This window comes from Vulpes lagopus, chromosome 2 (assembly GCF_018345385.1).
Source record: "Vulpes lagopus strain Blue_001 chromosome 2, ASM1834538v1, whole genome shotgun sequence".
In the NCBI taxonomy this organism is placed as follows: Eukaryota; Metazoa; Chordata; class Mammalia; order Carnivora; family Canidae; genus Vulpes; species Vulpes lagopus.
Genome location: NC_054825.1, coordinates 162,408,064 through 162,431,092, shown reverse-complemented (window position 1 = coordinate 162,431,092; position 23,029 = coordinate 162,408,064). Strand labels below are relative to the sequence as shown.

The 23,029-nt window shown below is 51.5% G+C and overlaps 3 protein-coding genes across 3 annotated transcripts; all 3 read right to left on the bottom strand.

The window, feature by feature from the left end:
• Window positions 1-1,528: 1,528 nt before the first annotated feature.
• LOC121484998 (kallikrein-8-like) lies at window positions 1,529-7,566 on the bottom strand. The gene is made up of 6 exons (XM_041744923.1): window positions 7,512-7,566; window positions 7,081-7,158; window positions 6,441-6,600; window positions 6,025-6,284; window positions 2,913-3,046; window positions 1,529-1,735 (listed from the first exon to the last, which is right to left on the bottom strand). Exons 2-6 carry the CDS (start codon window positions 7,148-7,150, stop codon window positions 1,580-1,582), a joined length of 780 nt encoding a protein of 259 aa, XP_041600857.1. The 5' UTR covers window positions 7,151-7,158; window positions 7,512-7,566; the 3' UTR covers window positions 1,529-1,579.
• Window positions 7,567-9,107: 1,541 nt separating this feature from the next.
• On the bottom strand, window positions 9,108-14,208 carry KLK9 (kallikrein related peptidase 9). Its single transcript, XM_041745715.1, has 5 exons — window positions 14,166-14,208; window positions 13,832-13,988; window positions 11,342-11,607; window positions 10,002-10,138; window positions 9,108-9,260 (listed from the first exon to the last, which is right to left on the bottom strand). The coding sequence occupies exons 1-5, from the start codon at window positions 14,206-14,208 to the stop codon at window positions 9,108-9,110; spliced, it is 756 nt and encodes a 251-aa protein (XP_041601649.1).
• A 3,886-nt stretch (window positions 14,209-18,094) lies between these two features.
• Window positions 18,095-22,057, bottom strand: KLK10 (kallikrein related peptidase 10). The gene is made up of 6 exons (XM_041745180.1): window positions 21,789-22,057; window positions 21,264-21,368; window positions 20,400-20,583; window positions 19,569-19,843; window positions 19,282-19,415; window positions 18,095-18,718 (listed from the first exon to the last, which is right to left on the bottom strand). Exons 2-6 carry the CDS (start codon window positions 21,352-21,354, stop codon window positions 18,566-18,568), a joined length of 837 nt encoding a protein of 278 aa, XP_041601114.1. The 5' UTR covers window positions 21,355-21,368; window positions 21,789-22,057; the 3' UTR covers window positions 18,095-18,565.
• Between the last annotated feature and the right edge of the window lie 972 nt (window positions 22,058-23,029).

Here is a 23,029-nt window from a genome sequence, read left to right as displayed (position 1 = left end):
AGAATATAATCTGGGAAATTCTGGAACTGTGAAGGTGTTGGTGGTAGATGAAGGTGAAGTTCAGAGGTTGTGAAGTAAGAAGAGAGACTGGAGTAGTGCATGAGGGAGCCAACACTATGAAAATGCAGAAGCAAGGGTGCCTGGGTGGCTGAGTCAATTAACCATCTACCTATAGCTCAGGTCATGATCTCAGGGTCTTGGGATGAGCCCACACATGGCTCCCTGCTCAGGAGGCAATCTGCTTGTTCCTCTCCCTCTGCCCTTCCCTCTACTTGTGTGTGCTCTTTCTCTCTCAGATAAATAAATGAAATCTTTAAAAAGAAAAGAAAAGAAAATTCAGCAGCATGAAGAAGAGAAAGCATCAGAGAGTCAAAGAAATGAGTTAAAATGTTGGTAGCAAGAAAGGAATGAAAAAAAAAAAAGAAAGGAATGAAATATAGGTGAAGAGAGATGAGATAGAGGGGAGCCAGTGCCCATCCTGTTGCAATTTTACGATAACCACCTCCTCCACAAACATCTTTCCCAAGACAACTTACATTGAGCCTCTACTCTAATGAAAACTCTCCCAAATCTCTTTTCCTGTGCACTTAAGTATGGACACCTGCAATGAAGTAACTCATTTCCTTCTATCACAGCAGAAAAGCTCTAAGCTGTGAGAAAGATCTCTGTTTCTCCCAAGGAAAAAGAATCTGTCTCTAAGAGTTTTGGGGGCTGTCTATGTTCTATTTCTTCATCTAGGTGGTGGTTCCATGGGTGCATGTTTAAGCTGTTCAAGTATTTCCTGCACCCTACTTTACATATCTTATAGTGGGGGAGGGGAACTCTCTCAAAGCTTAGGAACACTTTAGCTAGGATGCCTGGCTGGCTCAGTGGTTGAGCATCTACCTTTGGCTCAGGGCGTGATCTTGAGGTCCTGGGTTCGAGTCTTGTATCAGGCTCCCTGCAGGGAGCCTGCTTCTTCCTCTGCCTATGTCTCTGCCTCTGTGTGTGTATGTTTGTTTCTCATGAATAAATAAATGAATTCTTAAAAAAAAAAAAAAAGAAACGTTTGAACTGCTCAGAAAAATTAAACAGAAGTTCTTTCAAATCTGTCTTTTGCAGGCCAGCCCATTGGATATTTGGAAATCCTTGTGCGGGGCAGCCCAGGTGGCTCAGTGGTTTAGCACCTGCCTTCAACCTAGGGTGTGATACTGGAGACCCAGGATCGAGTCCCACGTCGGGCTCCCTGCATGGGGCCTGCTTCTCCCTCTGCCTGTGTCTTTGCCTCTCTCTCTCTGTGTGTGTCTCTCATGAATAAATAAATAAAAATTTTTTAAAAAAGGAAATCCTTGTGCGTCTTCTCCCCTGAAATTAACCTCCCATTCCTCCCAGCCCTTCCAGAAAAAAAGGGGGTCACTCCAAGCAGTGGTGATAGCCAGAGTGGCCATGGGAGTCCTAGTCTCTATAGACCCCATCAAACCTCCCAGAAAGGTGCCGACCCCAGTCCTTCCATCCCTCCCAGCAGGGCCAAAATACAGACAGGCAAGGAGCCAGGCTGAGTTGTGAGTTTATTGAAGGGGGTCCAAAGCTTGTCCTAGCATCAACCCCTGCCACCTATGGTCTTCTTGATCCAGTCCAAGTAGCGGCAAATGTTGGTGTAGACACCAGGTCTCTCAGGCTGCCCACAGGGGTCTGATCCCCAGGATGTGATGCCCTGCAGAACACCACCACACACCAGCGGACCCCCGGAATCTCCCTGGATGGGGAGAGTAGAATACTTTCACCTAAGATGCCTGGCGATACCAGTAGTTAGTATTAGTTCTATAGCATGTTGTTTCCCTCTAACCAATAGGGATAAGAGCATTGTACCCTAGGGCCAGTGGCGAGAGAGAGGGATTGGGCTTCATGTACTGGGACACAGACCAGATGTCCTAGGGAAATGAGTGAAATCCTGACCAAGGAGAGAAGAGAATGGTGTCTCAAAGGTCCAATCCAGAAAGAAGACAGTGAGGATTACATGGAGGGAAGTGAGCTGCTGTTCCTTTCCTAGCTAATGGTGAAAAGATCTTGAATCCAGTTACCAAATATATGAGGAAGCAGCAGAGTTCCTGTGGACACGCACACACACACATGCAAGGGACAATGGCAGGAGTCTTTTGGGAAGATATCATTGTCTCTATGAAACAGGAACCATCCCAAGAGATTAGATTTCATGGGACAACACTGATGGAAATGACTTCACTCCTAGCCAATGGGGAAGAAAGCATTGAAGCATTGTCCTCAGGGACCAATCATTAGCAAAGCAGGTAGTGCTTCCATGAGGAAGGGAAAAGCCAGGGGAACCCTGAGGACCCAAATTTCAGTCAATAAGAAAGAGGATGTTATATCTATGGCAAATCCCAATATTTGTCATCTTGGATATGGGGAGCTCATCAAGGGACCATTAAAGTCAATGGTGCCATTTCCTGGCCAGTTGGCAAGAGAGCATTACTCCCCAAGGGACCAATCATAGGAGAAGGCAGCTGTACTAGGGAACCCAGTCAGGTCCCAAAGAAAAGTGGTTGACTACCTGGTCAGTGATAGAATCAGCACAAATTCCCGAACTAGTGCTGAGGATAGGAGCAGGGAGCTTGCGTACCCTCAGAGTCTCTCCCTCATGGATATCTCCTTTTACCCCCTTACCCCTGCCCCTCTGTGCACCCCATCCTGAAGACAAGGGTTCCCAGGAAAATGATAGCAACAATTCAACGTTCCTGATCCCTGTGCAGTGTGACCTGTAGGGAGAGTGTGACCTTCTCTGAACAGGCTTTCCACTCTAGAGATAGGGGTAACCTCTTTGGATACTAACTTTTTGAGGTCACACTGCTGCCAAATCTTGAGCTGCTATGGAGGGTGAGGGACAAGAGAAGAAGGGAATTTTAGAAGTCACTCACCTGGCATGAGTCGGCCCCATTGCTGTCGCCTGCACAAATCATACCATCTGTAACTTCTCCGGGGTAGACATCCTTACACTTCTTCTGGGGAAAGATTTCTACTTCTGCACAGTTGAGGGTGTCAGGAAAATTCTCTGAGGGGGAAGAGATTGTAAGTTCCCAGAGAGAGCAACCATTTTCCCCTCAGTCCCTGTCTGGATATACCCTCCCTTCTGTGCATCTATGGCTGCACAAAAGAGTTTGCTGACACATTTCACAGGACACATCACTTCTTACCACATTAGGGAAAAAAAGCCATGGCCCCTGCTGTTTCCTTTCCAACATCTAGAGAAGTGCTGTTGGACTCTCTACCTTGTTTCTTGCCCAGTCATTTTCAAATTAAGGATCAGGTGACCGGAAGATGTGGAGGTGCCCCTTTGTGACTCCTCTGATCCTGTCTCTCCAATCTTCCCAACCCCAGACCACCAGGTCCCCAATTTCAGCTAAATCCTACTTCTTCCAAAAGTCACCGCATCTTAGACATCTTAGACACCACCATCTTAGAAACCTTCCCTGACCATTCTAATGAAGATACCATGCCTCCAACAGTCCTTATCCTCTTATTCTCCATGATATTTCATTATAGCACTTAACCTTACCTAATAATTCATTTTATATGTGTTTATTTATTGTCTACTTTCCCCACCTAGCATGCAACTCCAGAGGACAGAGACTTCACAGTACAGCAGCTGGGGCATACCAGATGCTCACAAATAAATGTTGAATTAATTACTAAAACCAGAATTTATCATGTAATGTACACTACAGTGAATAAAGTCAGTTATATTGTTACAACCTTGTATGGTGACAGATGGTAACAAGACTTATTGTGGTGATCAGTTTGCAGTGTATGCATATTGGACAAATGTCTGATCATTATATTTACACACAAAACTAAGAGAATGTTGTGGCCAGTTACACTTCAATAAAAAAGAAAGAAAATAGAATTAATCTTTCTTATTAACCTTTGAGCAATAGACTTGAGGGGAAAAAACTTCTATCTGGCACCTCTGTGTACCAGAAGCTGTATACTCACAATCTCATTGATTGTGAGAAGTCTGAACTCACAATAGCTATTTGAAAGAGAGATACAGGGACACCTGGGTGGCTCAGTTCCTTAAACATCTGACCGTTGATTTGGGCTCAGGTCGTGGTTTCGGATCATGGGATCGAGCCCCAAGTGGGTCTCTGAGCTGAGTGTGGAGCCTGCTCGAGATTCTCTCTCTCCCTCTCCCTTTGCCCCTCCTCTTACTCTATCTGTATCTCTCAAATAAATAGATAAATCTTTTTATAAAAAAAAAAGAAGGGTATGTTCATTCATTCCATCATTCATGCATCCATGCATTCATTCCACAAATATTCATCAAACACCTACTGTATACCAGGAACCACCCTGAGCCCTTATGGAGCTTAAAAATCTATTACCTATTACCTAAAATCTATTATCTAATCTTAAAAATCTATCATTTTGCAGATGAGGAAAATGAGGCCAAGAGATGTGAAGGGACTTGCACAGAGGAGAGGGCAGAGCCATGGTTTGAACTGACCAGACTGAATCATGAGCAGGTGGATTTCCACTGCATGCCATTGTCCCCTTAGAAGTAGGAGTCAGACAGAAAGGGGTCCGAATCCTCCTTTTCTTGGAATATCCTGGATTTTTTTTGGTAAATCACGTCTCTCTCTGAGCTGAGCCTCAATTCTCTCACTGTGAACTAAGGTGAGGGGCTGCCTAGACTCTAAAGTCCTAAAAGGGGGACTTCAATGACTTCAATGGAGGTCCAGAGTGAGGAGGGAGCTGGAGACCTACACTGTGGGTCTTGGGGGAGGAAGAAACTGGACTCCTGGTGTGAAGGAAGAGAGTCCCTGGCACCAGGAATGATGGTTCAAGAGGGAGAAGATGCTTAGGAACTTATTTTCTGGGGCCACTTGGAGCCTATATATCCTAAGTCTGTTAAGAAGATTATAGGAAATCCTGTACAACGAAAGATCTCATAACATGGTGTTCTCCATGGGGTGCCTGGGTGGCTCAGTCCTTTAAGCGTCTGCCTTTGGCTCAGGTCATGATCCCAGGGTCCTGTAATCGAGGCTCAAGTCAGGCTCCCTGCTCAGCAGGGAGTTTGCTTCTCTCTCCCTCTGGCCCTGTCCACCTCATGCTCTCCCTCTCATGCTCTTAAATAAATAAATAAATAAATAAATAAATAAATAAATAAATAAAATCTTAAAGCAACAAAACAAAACAGTGTTCTCCACCGTGAAGGAGGCATGCATTCTTCTCTCTCTCTCTCTCTCCCTTTTTAAGCTGGGTGTGGAGCCCAACATGTGGCCTGAACTCACGACCCTGAGATCAAGACCCTGTGATCAAAACCTGAACTAAGATCAAGAGTTGGAGGGATCCCTGGGTGGCGCAGTGGTTTGGCGCCTGCCTTTGGCCCAGGGCGCGATCCTGGAGACCCGGGATCGAATCCCACGTCGGGCTCCTGGTGCATGGAGCCTGTTTCTCTCCCTCTGCCTATGTCTCTGTGTCTCTCTCTCTCTGTGACTATAATAAATAAATAAAAATTAAAAAAAAAAAAAAGAGTTGGACACTCAACCGATGGAGCCACCCAGGTGCCCCAAGGAAGCATGCATTCTTTCATCCACTCATTCAGCCATCCATTTTTTGGGAACCTGGTTTAACAATCTGCTATTTTGGGGTGTCCTGGGTGGCGCAGCAGTTTAGCGCTGCCTGCAGCCCAGGGCCTGATCTTGGGGAACCGGGATCGAGTCCCACGTCGGGCTCCCTGCATGGAGCCTGCTTGTCCCTCTGCCTGTGTCTCTACCTCTCTCTCTCTCTCTCTGTGTCTCTCATGAATAAATAAATAAAATCTTAAAAAAAAAACCAATCTGCTATTTTGCTTTCTATCTCCCACCACTCCTGTTAATATTCTGGCCTTCAGATTTTCCAATATGGGCCACCTGTGAATCTCAACTTCACAATCACTGTCCTTTCTCTATCTTCTTCTTCTGAAGGCGAAGCTTTGCCAATGGCTTGAGGTCCACTGGGCCAGCCAGCTCCTCCTCTCCGTCCTACTACCTCGGGGACTGGTGACGGTGCCCCAGCCTGAGATGGTGCACTTCTGGCCAACTTCAGGGCAGTGATCCGCCAGGTTGATGGGCTTCACTTGGGGCCCCAGGGATGCCCGACCACGTAGTCGGATGAGCATGAGATCATGACTGTGGTCCTCATTGCTCCCATTGTAGCAGGGGTGTGGGATGGACTGAGCCACAGCCATTTCTTGTTCTGAACTGTCTTTATTCTTCAGGCTGTGATCCCCCAGGCGTACTGTGTACTTCCTGCAATGGTGGAGAGTAGTTTGGGATCCAGGTAGGAGTCTGGGACCCCAGTCCCCACCTCCCTCAACCCTCTTCTTTCAGAGGGTCAATCTTTAGCTCTCTCCTTCCCCCCTATCCCCAGGCCCCAGTCCACCTCTGCCTCAGACGTCCACTCACCGTTTTTTACAGTGGGCTGCTGTGAGGACCCAGTTGTCATCAATGAGGACCCCCCCACAGAGCAGCTGGACGCCCTGGAACAAGGCTGTCTGCCAAGGCTGCGAATGGGCCTCACACTCCTGGCCGCCGAGCACCTTGGACTCCTGTGCCCTCAAGTGTCCTGCAGCAGGAGGGAGAGAGTTTGGATTGCCACCCCCCTGGGGCAGTGCAGAGGCCAGGAAGACCCACTGTGGGTTCAGACACACAGCCTGCCTCTGCACATCTCCATACTGGGATTGTGAGGCTCCCAGCTTGCACAGGCTGCCACACAGGTGCACACATATCCACTCATTGAAGCCTGTGAGTCACACAGAATCACACACCCGAGCATGCTTCCATATGCTCCCACATGCGTCCACATGCTCTGTATACTGTGCATATCGGCACCCCTCAGCAAGCAGCCCTGCCGGCTTGGTGTGCTCGTGCAATATGCAGCATAACCTGACACACTCCTACCGACTGCCATGTGTGCATGCCTCCATCCACCCCCAGCAAAGTCCAAAGAAGTTCTCACATGTGTTCGCATGTTTCATATCCTCCCGCATGCCATCACAAGCACCTGACACAGCATTCCCGCAGGCTCCTGCCAGGCCCCCCTTACCTGCCCAGGCTTCCAACAGCAAGAGCAGGAACATCCAGGTCCAGACTACAGCAGATGGGGGATGTCCCATGGTGGGGTCTGGGAGAGGGAGAAGGCAGGGCTGAGAAATGAAAAGGGAGGAGCCCTAAATCCTAGGAGAAACTTGAAGGAAGGGAGCAGAGCATTTGGAGCCATTCTTCTGGGTCCTGCAGGAGGAAGGACCTGGGAAACCAGCTTCTTAGGTCTGAGGAAGAAAGGGAGCACAACCCAGATTTCTCAATCTGAGGAGAGGAGGTGGGGACTGGATTCCTACATTCCCAGGAATGGGAGAATTAGGATTCCAGATTCCTGGGGATCTGAAGGAAGAGGGAACTGGGAGGTGAGATTCCTAAGTTTTGGGGAGGAGGGGCCCCGGAGCTAGATGCTTGGATCTGAGAACTTTGGCATCTCACCTTGCAGAATCCGGGGGGCGGGGTCACAGACTGATTCAGACCCAGAAGAAGAGGCCCCAGTGCTTCAGCTCTGCCTGCCTGGTACTAGGTTCTGGACGCTTTTAACTGGGAATCCCCGCCTCCCGCTCCGCCTCCTCTGGTGCCGGCAGAGCATCTGGGAACTGGAGCCCTGTGCATGAGTGAGGAGGGCCTGAGGAGCTGAGGGAAATCTTGAGGGAGGGGTGGCTGGGACCTGGAACTCCTCATGCTTGGGTCTGAAACAGAAAGAGCCAGGCTCCAGACAACTGGCTCCGAGGGAAAAGAGGGCTAAGGACCTGGACTCAGGATCCAGGGATGGTAGGGACTGGGGGGTCTGAACTCCCGGGTTTGTGGGAGAAGGAAACTGGAACCCCGAATCCTGGATCTGAGACTGGAGGGGGCTGGGGACCTGGACTCTAGGTCTGGAGGAAGGGTCTGGGATCCTAGACTGTAAGTCTGAGGGAAGAGGGACTGGGGGCCCAGACCCCTGAATTGAGGGAAGGGAGGTTAAAGTCTGGACTCCTGGACCTGGGAGGGGAAGGAATGAGGTTCTGGACTCCTGAGTCTGACCGCATAGGGGGCTGGTGACCCGCATTTCTGGGTCTGAGAGGGGAGGGGGAACAGGCCTGAAGTTTTGGCCTGGATTCTTAAGCCTTTTTAGGAGTGACTGGAGCCTGGGTTCTTGTGGGAGCAGGGGGCTGCTGCCACTAACTGGGAATGGAAGAAAGGTGAGTCTTCCGAGGGCGGATCGGGCCCGCCCGCTGCCCCCTGAGAGGCCTGGGATCTGGGAAGGCAGGTTTGGGAGGCACCGTGACCTGATTTCCCCTTTCCCTGGGGGCAACGGGACCAGCCCGAGCAGAACCCAGCAGCCTTGCTGCAATAGGACTGATGGAAACAGACTTTAGGCAGGACCCAGTAGGGGTTTAAGGGAAATTGCTGTCCGGTGGCGGTTTCCTGTATGCCCCACCGCCGCCCACGCGTTGCCCTTCCTTCACCCCACAACACAGGCAGAAGGAAAGCGCGGCTCCGCTCGTTTATTGTAAAATCATTCATTGAATCTAAATGAATTGAGACCCTTCTCCAGCTTGTCTCAGTTGGGTCCCCTCCAGGATTCAAACGCCCAGGGGCGCGGGCACGAGGGGGGGAGCCCGACGGTGCATCGGTGGCTCACATGGCAAGCTGCAGGGCCCCTGATGTCATGGGGGTGAGATTGCCCATGGAGGGGGCGTGGCCACGGGGGTGGGGCCCGGAGGGGAAGCCTCATTGGGCGAAGTTCCGAGGGGCGGGGCTGTCTGGGGGAGATGCTCCTGGAGCGGAGCTGCAGGTGAAGCTGCTCGGCTGGGATGGTACCAGCTGCGATGACGTCACAGAGGCGGGGCTACAGGAGCGAGGAGGTGTCTCCCCGCTGCTTTCCCACCCGGACGGCCCTCAGGACGGCCTCAGGGCGCGGAGCCTGAATATTCAGAGCGCGTCTCCGGGCCGCTGAGGCCACGCGCCGAGACCTCTGAGGCCGGAGCCCTGCAGTACCCCGCTACCCTGCGCCCACCCTCCTCTCTTGGTCGCCCAAGGCACGAGGGCTCAGTTGTCCTCCATGGTCTTTCGGATCCAGTCCACGTAGTGGCACACGCTGGTATACACGGCTGGGCGCCGGGGTCTGGAGCAGGGCTCGGCACCCCCAGACACCACACCAGCCAGGGTCCCGTTGCAAACCAGGGGGCCCCCAGAGTCACCCTGTGCGCAGCAGAAGAGCAAAGAAACTATTAAGCAAGTGTACTCGTCATATGACACTGGCCACTTCCTCCCAGGAAGCGCCCAGTTTCCTCCTCTCCAGACACTTTGGCGTCCAGGTAGTCAGTCCCTCCTCCCTCAGACCCAGGAGTAAGAGCTCATAGCCCTCACCTCACCCCTGTACTTAGCACTCTGGGATCCTAGTCCCCTCTTCCCCCAGGATTTATTTATTTGTTTGTTTGTTTGTTTGTTTGTTTATTTATTTATATATTTTTTCCCATTTTGACCCAACGTTTATTGTCCTTTTACAACATGTCATTTTTGGTTTAGAAACTGCTTGTGATTAGTTTTCCAACATTAACACAAAAGCATGTAAAATAAAACCAACCTACTCTCTATATAAACACCCAGCAACTGTGGCCCTTCGTCCTACTGCCCAGGTTGGGTAGAGGGAAGAAGGGAGGTCTTGGGTAGCACTGAGTGAAGTGCAGATGCTTTATTGTGTTCCCCCAGGATTTAACGTCTGTACTCCCAGTACTCTCCTCCTTTAGAACCTAGAGTCTGGGCCTCCAGTCGCCTTTAAATTCAGGAATCTGACTGAGGCCCCATCCTCTCCCAGAACCTAAGTGTCCCAGGTCCCTCCTTGCTTTCATCCAGGAATCCTGGGTCCCCAACTCCCTAATTCCCTAGGACCCAGGAATCCAGCAGGATACCCATTCCCCTCCTCCCCAGAGTAGGTCTCACCTGGCAGGAGCCTCGGCCCCCCTCCCAGAGGCCAGCACAGAGCATCCCATCTGAGATGTGGCCCGGATAAGCCCGATGGCAGAGTTTGTGTTCCAGGATGCTGATGTTGGCACACTGTAGCGTGAGTGGGTACTGCACTGTTGGCAAAAGGGGCCCACCCATAGAAGATCAACAGCTGTGCCCATCACACTCAGCAGCCCCTCCACCCAGACCCTTCCCTAAGGAGGACCCACGAAGACACAGCAGAAGACTCTCAAAGATAGAAATGAGAGACAGTGACAAAGAGAATTATAGGGTGAAAGAGAAATAGATGTTTGAGGAGGGAGAGAGACCCACAGAGAGAGAGAGAGAGAGAGAGAGAGAAACAGAAAGACGCAGAGAGCCAAGAACCAACAAGAGATATATTCATGATGCACAGAGAAAAATAGAGCCCATGACAGGAGATAGACCCCTAAAGAGGAAAGAGATTCTTACGTGCAGGAATGAAGAGAGAGGAACAGGCTCAGATATGCCAAGGGAGAAGGCAGTGAGAAAGGGAGGAGGCATTTGTGGTCATTGACAGAGACAGAGATAAAGACTTAAGAGATAGTAGCTACAGACAGGGAGACACAGCATGTAAAATATAGATATGGATATAGATATGCATATGCCCACTTATATAATCTAGGGGCGCAGATTCAGATGGGCTTGACAGGCAAATAGAAGTGGGTGGAAGGGACCTGTGCAGACACAGCAGCCAGTGGGGGGGGGGGGGGGCACTGTAGGGGCCCAGAGAACCCACGTCTGATCTGAAGGCAGCAGCCTCCACTGATCCTGCCCAATGGTAGCTATTTGGGGAATGTGGGTCTGGCGTTGCCAGTTCTTTTTCCCAGCAAACTAAGAAATTTGGCTTTTCTGTAAAATCTCCCAAGCTCAGACTATTTTTTCAAGGCATTTTGAAAATGAAGACGGATGTGGGAGGCTAAATATGGCTAATGGGTTGCTGATTTGTGACTCTGAGAGAGAGGCCTCATTTCAACTCCATGATGTGTATATTTTCATATTTAAACATCTCTGAAATCAGGGAGTGTCTTCCAGCAAATGGTGTCATACAAGGATTAATGGGAACTTTTCCCCCCTGTTCTTATTGGTTGTAAATAATGATGCATCTTAAAATTTATAGCATCTTCATTTTTTCTCTTTCTATCATCTATCTATCTATCTATCTATCTATCATCTATCTATCATCTATCATTTATTTATCTATCTACCTCAGAGATGAAAAGGCAGAGACAGAGAAATGGGGGGATTCAGACTCTCAGCCTGAGACACAAGGGATTGAGTTGTGGGCAAGGCTGTACCCTTAGGACTGGACACGGCCCCCCAGCCTGAGATGAGACATTGGGTGCCTGGGGAGACGCAGGTCTGGCTGAGGTTGAGGGGCTGCACAGCAGGTCCCAGGTATGCCTTCCTGGGCAGACGGATCAGCATGATGTCATCACTATGGTCATGAGCCCTGAGATCCTTGTTGAACCCAGGGTGGGGGAAGAAATCCGTGGCCCGGAACAGTTGCTCTGGACCCTCCCATTGCCAGAGGTGGTGCTCCCCGAGGCGGACCCACAGATACCTGTTGGGACAGGCTTCAGAGGTCAATCAGGCTGTCCAACAAGGTGATACGTGCTTCAGAGGCCACACACTATCTCTGGGCCCCCATCATTTCTGTATGACCCAGAGTGCTGTGTGATTTTAAGCAAGGCACACATCCTCTCTGGGCCCCAGTTTCTCACTCCTTCCATTTGTCTGCCTCTACCTTTGTAGCTCTCCCCTAAAAGCTTACACCCCTTCCTAGTCCCATACCAAGTAAGCCACCTTCCTTCCTGCCCCACCTGGAGCCTTGGTGGTGACCTAGGTCCCCTGGAACTGTGTAGGCACACAGGGGCTCCACCCACCACACAACAACAGCCCCACCCCCTGTCCCCACAGGTCTGGTGGCTTCTGTGGGGAGTGGCTCTGTGTGTGGGGTGTGTGTGTGTGTGTGTGTGTGCGTGTGTGTATGCATGGAGGGAGATGGGAAATGGAAAATCCTCAAGGTGGGGGTCATCCATGGCCTCAGGCTTTTCTTGTCAGCCTATCCCTCACCCTCAGTGCATGTCTTCCTGAGGCCTGACCTCAATCTTTCAGTCTATTTGTTCTGCTCTGGGTCCCTGCCCTGGACAGCTGCAGACTCTCTGGGGGGTGTACATGCCCATGCCTTGGTCTCTAACCTCTGATCTTAGGGAGCAGGATTATGACTGCAAATTCAGGATTTGAGGAGTATGAGACGTTACTTCCATCTCTGTCACCTCATTGCCTGACTCTGTGTCTGGGAAACCAGTCTCCCCTAACTCAACTCATCCCCAAGCCTGAATCTTTTCTACTTCCGCATCTCTGCTTCTCTCCTTAGCCTTTGGGGCTGAGATCTGAACATCGTTCTCCTGAGCTGAAAGAGGCACTATCATAGAGCAGTGCATGATGGGAAATTCCCACACAGCATTGTGTACTTCATTCAGCACCTGTACTTCATTCCTGGAAGGAAGAATATCAGAACAGGATGGACTGCCCCTTTCTTGAGGTAATATAGAAAGGATTTCTGCATCAGCTAGATTTGATTTCTGCATCAGCTAGATTCTAATATTCTATGAGAATGTCCAGTATCTAAGATTCTAGAAATCTAAGATACTAACACTCTAGGAACCCACAATTCTAGAATTCTATGTTCTAGAATGTCATGAAACCAATATTCTAACATTCTAGATTTCTCTAGATCAAAGGTCTGGGGTTTTTAAATTATCTGAATGAGACAAGGATTTAAAGAGCCTAGATTTCAAGTATTCTGGGACTATAAAATGAATTTCATCAATCTATAATTCTATAATTTTATGATTTTAGAAATTTAAGAATCTAGGGTTCAAATAATTTGAGGCTCCAGGACTCTCTCAAAATTCTCTCAATTAAAACTTTGGGTATTTTAAGAGTCTGGAATGATAGCATTCTAGACTAGGATGTTTAATTCACCAGATTCTAGACTTTTATGAATCTAAGCTTTTAGAATTCTATTGATGTAAGATTCTAGAATTCTGCAAGTCACAGTATTCTAGGATACTGTGAATCAAAGATTCTAGGACCATGAGCTTTTATATTCAATGAACCTAGCTAGAATATTGAATCTGGGGTTGTGCTATCCCATACGACTGAGCCCTTGAAATGTGACTAGTCCAAGTGGAGACATGTCATTTTGTGTAAAATGCATATCTAATTTCAAAAGTGTAGTATTTTTAAGAAGACTAAACTATACCATTCGTAAGTATTGAAAAATGCATTGGATATTGATACACTATTTTGACCATGTCAAGTTAAGTCTATTATTAAAATTAACGTTAATCATTTCTTTTTCACCATTTGTAATATGTCTACTAGGAAATCTAAGCCTAGCTATGTGGCTGGAGCTACATACCCACATACAGCCACAGGGCAGTGCTGCGCTAGACTCCTCAGATTCTACCAGAACCTGAGTCTCCGATTCTAGAATTCACTGAAACTAATGTAAAATCTCATGGATCTGAGATTTTAGGAGTCCATGACTCTGGATTTTTCTGGGTCATAGGCTTTTAAGAGCTTTTAATTGTAGGTCCTAATAATTAGATTATTCGGGACCCTAGAATTTGGAGAGTCAACTCTAATTCTAATAGTTGAACTTTTGGGAACAAAAATGAAGGCTAAATCCTTCCCAACTGCAGCTCCCTCCCTCTTCTACCAAAAGCCCCTCAGCCCTCTCACCTCCAGCCCCACCCCAATGGTGCCCGGTCACTTACGGCTTGTGGCAGTGGGCAGCTGTGAGCAGCCAGCGGTCACTGATGAGGGAAGCCCCACAGAAGAGACGGGTGAAGTAGAAGAGCCCGGCCTGCCAGGGCTGCGAGTTGGGGCGGCATTCCTCGGCCCCAATGGCTCGGGTGTCTGCCCAGCCATGCCCTGGGGTTGGGTGGAGGCAGAGGGGTCAATGGTGAGCACGGTGGGAGGGCTGGGGGAGAGGTACTGAGATGTCTAGTAAGAAGGAGTGGAAGCCTGCGAGCTTCCTTCAAGGGCAAGCTGCCTGGTGGGGCTCCTGGGACCATGGAGGGGCAGAAGGATGGACTACAGGAGCCTCACCTGCCAGGAGAGAAAGCAGAGCACAAACGAATCCCAGCCTCATGACCTTGGGGTGCCTGGGTCTTGAGCATACGTTCAGGCCAGCAGTCCCTCTTGAAGGTAAGCCATGCCAGCTCCTTCCTCCTCTCTGGGGCCGCCCCTGTGATTAATCTGGGTTGGGAAATGTCCCAGGGGGAGGGGGAAGCCCTGGGGCCTTGACTGGGGGCCTTGGGAATGGAGGCATGCCGAGGGACCCCCCTGCAGGATGAGCTGGTGGCCTGCTGGGCGAGGGTTGGGCTGAATGGGGAGGAGCCCTAGGATGTGGAGTGTTCCTGGGATCTCCAGAGAAGGGAACCCTCATTCCCATGATCTTGGGAGGCAGGACCTGGATACAGGATATTCTGTGGCCTGGAGGAGGAAGAGAGAGAGAAAAATGATCCCTGAGGCTGGCTCCTGAGGTGGAAGCAAATTTATCTTGAATGAAGTTGTGGTGAGCTGGGACCAGTGTCCCAGGCAGGCTAGAGGGAGATGCAGGAGGACTCCCCAGAAAGCAGGTGAGGGTTGGGAGAAAGAACAGAGACTCAGTAGAAAGAAGGCAGGCAGGATGGGGCAAGGCAGAGAGAGAGAGAAAATTTAAAAAGAGAGGACAGAGATACAGAAGGATCCAGGGTGAGAGAAAGAAAGAGAGAGTCAGACTGAGCAAGGCAGAGACCACAGAGGGCCATACACGTGCACACACCCTACAGAGCCCTCCTTGCTCTGGGCATCTGGGCCCCTTCTCACAGGGACAAAGGCTTCTCCTAGAAGATTGAGGAAATATGGTCCCAACTGGATTAACTCACTCTCATCATAAACTACCCTACCCCCTTCTTCATATTCCTACCACCTAAGACTCACATGCCCAACTGCCTGGAACGAAACACTTTGCTTTTCTCTTAATACCACCAGATCTTGGCTAAGTCCTGAGAACGTTGCCCATTTTTTCATCTCCCCCCCTCCCACTATCCTTCCTACCTGCCTCTCTCCCTATCTCTCCTCCTTATCAGGTGGGCAGCCCCTGCAGGGCCAAACCCCAAGTCTGATTCATCTCTGTGCCCCCAGAATCATCTATTCAGGGCTGAGCTCTTGGGAGGCCTCAGGAGATGTTAATTAAATGAGTGAATGCCTTTCTCCATAGTCTTCTTTTCCTGGTAAACTCCTACTCATCCTTCAAGAGTCAACCTAAATGTCCCCCACCCCCAAGTCTCTGATTTCTTTTTTTTTTAAGATTTTATTTATTTATTCATGAGAGAGAGAGAGAGAGAGAGGCAGAGACACAGGCAGAGGGAGAAGCAGGCTCCATGCAGGGAGCCCAACGTGGGACTCGATCCTGGGTCTCCAGGATCACGCCTTGGGATGAAGGCAGACGCCAAACCGCTGAGCCACCCAGGCTGCCCATCTTCTCTGATTTCTTAAGGAACAGTACATCTTTTCTTCCCTGAGCTCTCGCAGACTCCCCCACTTTCTGTTGTAGTAAGCCTGATTATCACTTTGGATCTGGGCTCCCCTTGGATGCATCACTTGGTGTAGTGGTTTAGAGCATAGATTCTGGAACTGGACCACCTAGATCCAAATCTCAATGCTGGCAATTATTAGGTGTGTTACCTTGGGCGAGTCACTGCACTTCTCTCAGTTGGCCCATCTATTAAGTAATAATAATCCAGGTTGAGGGGTGATTGAGTGAACTAACCCAGGTGAAGCACTTACAACAGCACCTGGCACATGGTAAGCATTCAACAAATGTAATAAGTCTCCATCTCCTATAGAGTCCTGCACTGCTCCCATTATAATACACATCACTTGTGGTTGTAGGGTGTCTTACTCTCTCTCCAGTCAGGGAGGTCCATCCTTGAAACCAGAGACTGAAGAGCCACTATGTGTTAAGCACCATACTAACTGTTTTTGGTAACACCTTGATAGCTACCTTTTTAAATTTTTTTACTTATTTTTTTTAAGTAGGCTCTACACCTAGCATGGCACTTTACACAGGGCTTGCACTCATGGCCATGAGATCAAGACCTGAGCTGAGACCAAAAGTCTGATGCCCAACCAACTGAGCCATCCAGGTGCCCTATGATAGCTACCTCTATTGGCCATACTCTGTGCCTGGCAGGTAAGCATTTCATATATATTATCTCATTTAATCCTTGAAAGGGTCTATTCAATCTCTATTCCACAGAGGGGAAAACTGAAAGAGAGCATTCCAGTAATTTTCTCAAGGTCACAAAGTAAGTGACAGAAATACATTTCCTTCTCTACCTATTACACTCCTACTTACCCTTTTAACCCCCATGCAAATGTCCCCTGATCTGAGAAGACTTCCCTGACTCTGGAAAGAATGCATGGCCTCTCCTGAGGGCACCCTGTGCCTCTTTCTGGTACAGCGCTGATCAATTTGTGTTGTTTATCCAACGATGCATTGAGTGGCTTCTGTGTGCCAGGCACTATGCCAGGTGCTTAAAATCACAGTGAATAAATCAAAGCCTCTGCTTCCATGGACTGAGTCCGGAGAGAGAGAGGGGACAGATCATTATGCAGTAAACAAATAAATGTGGTCATTTCAGCTCTAACAAATGCTGCAAAAGAAATAAACTGAGCGATGGATTGTTGTCCAGGTGAGGGCAGGGGACCCCTTTAGCTAGGGCAAACCTGGAAGACCTCTTTGAGAAGGTGACCTTTGAGTAGAAACCTGAATGAGTAGAAACCTGAATGACAAGAATGGAAAGCTTGCCTGTCCCCCTGACCTGACTAGCAGCTCCTTGAGGGTAGAGTTCGAGCTGATTCATCTCCAGGACCCAGAGTAGAACATGACTCAGTAAACATTTGTAGCGTGATGACTAAAGGAACGGGTGATTTGCCTTTAAAAACGAATCGAGTTCCCACCTTCTTCACTCTGAGTCTTCCATGACAAACTCAGCTGATATGCCTGATTGGCGCTTCCTGGGTGTGCTAATGGGGGCAGAGGAAGGGAGCTGGAGAGGCTCTGTGCTGGAAGCTGTGTGCCAGTCTTCTGTGGGCTTCGTGAGGGCAGGGACCTTGTTGTGGTCACCACAAGGGTCCCAGTGCCCAGCATCAGGCCTGTAATCTAATAGGGGCTCAGTAAATTGGCGTTTGAAAGGGGAAACAAGGACAACCAGTGCTGGATAGAACATTTCTGTTGTGCATAGGTTCACCTGATGTTAAATCTCCACAGAGTCCAGGCTAAGTGGAGACACCCAAACATCTGTTAGCTCCGCCTGGATTCTGTGTAGAATACTACCAGGGTAGGAATATTTACATGGAGACACTTTCAGGGTGAAGAAAAGAACCCTTCTCCTTCCAAATTTTCAGAGCGAAATTTCCAAGCCAGTTTGGGATAGGGTGGGGATGGCAATGGATTGGGAGTTGTGGACATTGAGTCAGAGGAAGACAATGACGATACAATGGAGCTGGGACAGGAGCTTGTGATTGGTGAGGGGATGGAGAGGGATCTAATAAAAAATTTTCCCCTAAATCTCAAAGGACTTCTTTACATGTACTTAGCAACTAAAGCAGGAGGAGTCCCTCTGGTCTTAGAGGCTGAGATGGATCCGGGGTGAGGTCGCTTAGGGTCCAGTGGCCCCAGGAAGGCAAAGAAGGTACCAGATGACTCAAGAGTAGCCCAGCTCCTGCTGGGACAGGAGGAACTGGTGTTGGGTGGACACAGATGTGGGAAACAGTGGGAGGGAGGAAGGAAGTGGTTAAGGGGCACTTCATGGAACGTGAGAGGAGGGAGAGGAATGTGATTCTCCCATCAGCCCTGAGATGGGCATTGCAGATGATTAGAGCAAGGGGGCTTGGGATTTGAGGCTACCCCTGTGCTTTTCTCCCCAGGACACAGGGTCACATATGTTCGCTCTCACCAGGACCTGTTCACAGATCATGACCACAGGTAAGATTTAGTCAGGGCTCACCAACCCCTGCATTAATGCTTTACTGATAATTACCATAGCAACCTACACACTCGTTTCATATGATCATCTCCGCATAATGCATCTATGAGGTAGGCACTTCATTGTCCCCATTTTCCAGGTGAGGAAATAGAGGCCCAGAGAGGGTACTTAGCTTACAGGAGGTCACACAGCAGGGAGTGGTAGAGGGAGGCAGGTTGAGTGCGTGACAACTTCTCTGAGAGACTGGGTGACCACCAGCTTCCTTGCTTCTTTTGAATAAAACTTTGTCCCACTTATGGCTTCAAAGTGTGCAGAGAGCAGCAATAGGCAGGGGGAGGTGAGGGAAGAGGAGAGATGTTTGAGGGTGTGGATGGGCAGCAAAGGTTCAAACAGGGCAGGGGGAGAGTCCAGCCCCTGCAACTTCAGAGGAAGTAGCAAGAGGGCAGCTGGTGGTGTTGCACGGCCTCTGGGTCAGTTGGAGCGTATGGTTTTTTCTATCCAGGAGTTGTATTTGCAGATCTGAGTGTAGACAGCTGGATGCTGAGCAGAGCCGCAGGGGTAAACACCCCATGACAGGATGCCCTGTAGGGTGTCATCACAGACCAGAGGGCCGCCAGAGTCACTCTGGGGGGAAGAAGGAGATCAGGTAAATACAACAATCCAAAGAAAAATTAAAAAATACACCAATCCAATGGCTGCCACTTGGGGGTCTGGGATAGTGATAAGGAAGGGATTTGGGTGGGATTTGGAAGGGATTTGGCTAAAGATGAGGTTGGGGTGGGGTTGGGATTAAGTATGAGCTTGGGTTGGGATTGGGCTAGTTTGGGGGTTGTGGACATCAGATAGGGGGATGCAAACGAGGATGTGCTGGAGCTGATACTATAGCTTGTGGCAGATGAGGGGATGGAGACAAATGGAGAGATAGGGATGGGGTGGGGGCTTAGGAATGGCCTAAAGATGGGAATGCAGTTGAGGAGAGGGTGGGAAGTGGGTAAGACCTGGCACAAACAGGTGGAGCCGAGGACCTAGAGTCAAACATGGGGATGACGTTGGGGTAGGGATGGGATAGTGTTGGACATGGGGTGATGCTGGGCTGTGGTTGGGGACAGGGATGGGGCCTTCTGATTTCTCATAACTTCCCTATCCTGGCTCCCATGAGTCAGACACCCTCCCTGGCCAGTCCCTACCTGGCAGGGGTCCTGACCCTGGTCCAGTCCTGCACACATCATGTTGTTGGTGACCACACCAGGGTAGAAGACCTCGCACTCTTTAGGGCTCAAGACAGTGACCCTGGAGCAACTCAGGCCCTTGTTGTATTTCACTAATGGGAGGAAACAGTAGATAAACCCATTGCCAGCCTCCAATCTTCCAGGACCTGGGAGTCCATGTCCCCAATTCCCTCCTCCCTCAGACCCAGAAGTCCTGGCCCTCCAGGTATTCCCCAGGATACAGGCCTCAGGGCCCCAGCTCTTGCCTCTCCGGGTAGCTGTGGTGCCCCAGCCAGCAACCTGGCACTCATCTCCAGGCTGGGCACAGCGGTAGGGCAGGCGCAGGGTCTGGATGCGAGGCCCCAGCACAGCAGGCCTGGCCAGCTTTAGCAGCATGAGGTCATGCTCGTCTGTCCGCCTCGGCAGGATGGGGCCCGAGCCATGGTGGTACTTGGGGTGTATAATGGGGCGAATAGTCCGGCGGAGCTGCTCGCCCTGGAGAAGGAGCAGGTGGTCGTCCCCTATGCGAGCCCACAGAGGCCTAGGGAGGGAAGAGATATATGGGGGTAAAGCCTTCTTACGGATTGGGACCAGACTCTGAGTCGCTGGGTGGGAGGGTACTGGTAGCAGGGTAGGAGCTTGGACTCCTGGGTCTGAGGGAGGAGTGGAGGAGGATCTGAGTTCTTCAGGGAAGTATGATTAGGGGTTTGGGTCTCTGAGTTTTGCAAGAATTGAGGGCTGGGGGCCCATCTGGGTAAGCTGCCGCTTCCCTCCTGCCTCAGTGGGGAATCGAGGTGGGCAGTTTCCTTACTTCTAAATGCCTAACCACAGAGGACCTTGGCTTCTGTCTGTTGCATACAACTATCTACACTTCAATGGAGCCCAAGGAGTATCAGGGTGGTGGAAGGGCCCAGAAACGCTTAGAAGGACCACACCGCCCCCTGGCGGCCACAGCGCAACCCCACCTCTCCTCCTACGGAAAGTCGTCCAGAACAGACTCCCACCCACTTGGGGTCAAGTGCCCCAGCCCTTCCCGCCCCCTCCCCCGGGCCTGCCTGCACAGCCCCTCCGTGGCTGCCCCGAGGAGTTCCCCCTACTTGCTGTTCCCGCAGTGCGCGGCTGTGAGCACCCAACTCTTGTCCACCAGGACACCCGCGCAGTGGAACGATAAGCCATTGAAGAGGGACACCTGCCAGGGCTGCGAACCGCGCGCGCACGGAGCGCCGGAGACCACAAGGTCCAAGCCCGTGTCGTTTCTGGGGAGCAGCACCGCCTCTGCGGCTGGAGACAGCAAAGGGGCGGCGATCAGAGCACGCAGGGCAAGGGCTGGGATTAGGGCTGGAGCTGGGGGGGGGGGGGGGAGCCAGAACCAGAGAAGCAGGGGGAGGGGTTGGGGGAAATTGGGGATCCTGCAGGAACCGAATGGAAGTGGGAGGAGAAGGACGGTGGTAAAGGGGAAGGAGGCAGGAACTGAGCGGTCTAGAGCGAGGAGCGCGAACTGGGTGGATCTGGGGGACCGGGACAGAGCGCAGCAGGAATGGAGCGCGGCGGGGCCACCAGGGGGCGATAGAAGGCGGCGGAGCCTGGGGAGCAGGGCCGGGAGCCGGGCGGCCGGCGCGGAGAGGGCCGAGGGGCGGGGGCCCCAAGCTGTAAGGCAGGCTCGGGGAGAACTGGAAGGAGCAAGAAGGGGGCGAGAACAGGATGGGGCAGAGAGAGGGGACGGGGTTAGGAAGGGGCTGGGAAAGGAAGCCGGGAGGAGGAAAGAGTGCGGACCCAGGCGGGGGGCGAGGGCAGGACCCCCTGGAGCGGAGCTCGGGGAGGGGCGCGTCTGACTTAGGGGCGAGCCTCCTCCGGCTGGGCGGGTGGGTCCGCGGCCCCCAGAGGAGGAGTGGTGCGCGGGGGTTCGTGCTAAGAGCACAGTCTCCCAGGGACCTCCCGCCAAGCCCTGTCCCCCGCCTCACCCCAGAGTTGCGTCACGAGCAGCGGCAGCAGCAGCCTCGCCAAAGCCCGCGCGCCGGAGGCGGTGCACAGGTGTAGGTGCGGGGGTCTCATGGCCTGGACCGGGGCTGCGGGGCGAGGGCGGGTTAAAGAGAAGCCGGGTCAGAGACACCCCCACCCCCACCCCACCGCGCCCGTCCGCCCGGCCTGAGCCAACCCAGCCCGCGGGGACCCGCTTAACCCGAGACGCTCAGCTGCAGGGGCGGACGGGCGATTCGGGCCGAATACCAGAGATGGGCACAGTTACCCTAACGACGCCCCTCGTGGCCTCCTCCTGACCTCCCTACACCCGGGCTTTCCCCGGCTGCCCACTGCCCAGCAGGATTTGGGGTTCGCCCTCTTCCCCAGATGGGGCGGGGGTCTGAGGCTCAGAGGCGCTTGTCATAGATGGGGAAACTGAGGCTCAAACAGAGCTGCCCGCCACCCAAAGGTCCCCACCCATGCTCTCGCGACCCTCCCCTACTAGGGTGAGGTGCATCCCACCTCACCTGGGAGTCGCTGCTGGGAAAGAGGGAGAAGAAGACCCAGAAGTGCCTCTGCCCCACCGAGTGGGCTGCCCGACTCCTCTGCCCCGGGACCCCTGGCCTGGCCTTCCCTTTTAACCTCAAAGAGCCCGGAAATTCCCCCACCCTTGCCTCCAGGGATTCACTCCCTCCCTTTCCCTCTCCCTAATTATGCCGTGGGTGAGGCTGGCACCCAACCTGGGCCCCAGATTCCTGCTCTGGGAGGGGCCCCGGGAATACAGGCTTCTTCTGGAGCCCCAAACACCCTTTTTGGAGCTGGATTCCATGGGGATTCCCCAGGTCTCCTGTTCCAAGAAGTCTTCTCAGGTGTGGAGAGACGATGCCATGTCCCCGGGGAAGCTTCAGGGTCTCAGATAGTGTTGGAGGGAGGTGATTGTGACCAAGAGAGAGAGGAAGATAAACACGAAATCAGACCTAGTGCCTGAGAAAAGCCAGAAGGCTGGCTCAGAGAGAAAAAAGCAGAAAGATAAGATGGCTGTATGGAAGGAGAGGGTCGTAGGCACATACTGAGGCACACGGAGACAGAAAGGGAGCAGAGAACGAGGCAGAGTCCCAGAGCCAGCGCAAAGCTCTGTGCGGGGCCCACTCCCTCAGCCGGAGAAGTGGGTTCACTGTGTGTTCCAGGGACTTGTGCCCTTCTTCCTCCTGCTGGGGGGTAGAGGGGTACTGCCCCTTACATCCATGTGTGGTCACATCACATCCTCCCTGCCACCTGTGTGTCTTCAGATGACACACAGGCCCATGAGTCACGGGAGGCCAAGGCCACAGAGGAGCGTCAATATCACCTGGACCAACTCCCTCCTTCCAGGTGAGGAATCCAGGCTCAGAGAAGGCCGTGACTCACAGAAGGCCACACAGCAAGTCTACCTAACAACCAGGATGCCTCAGTTCCAGCTCCGGGCTTTTAACTCCTCATGCCAATGACCTCCACTGAAAGGTGAGCAGAACGTCAAAAAAGATCCTGAGTTCTGGACCGTTTGTCAGGCATTTTCTCCAGTGGGAACTGAGTCAACTCCAGAGGTTGTCCAGCTCGGCGCTACCCAACTGAACTCTCTCCAACGGTGGCAATGCCCTCTATGCGCTGGTCAGTACAGCAGCCATATGTGGCTACAGAGCATCTGATAACGTGGCGACTGTGACTGAAAAATTACTTTTCTGATTTCGGGTCATTTCCATTTAAACGGCCCTGGGTGGCCAGTAGCTGT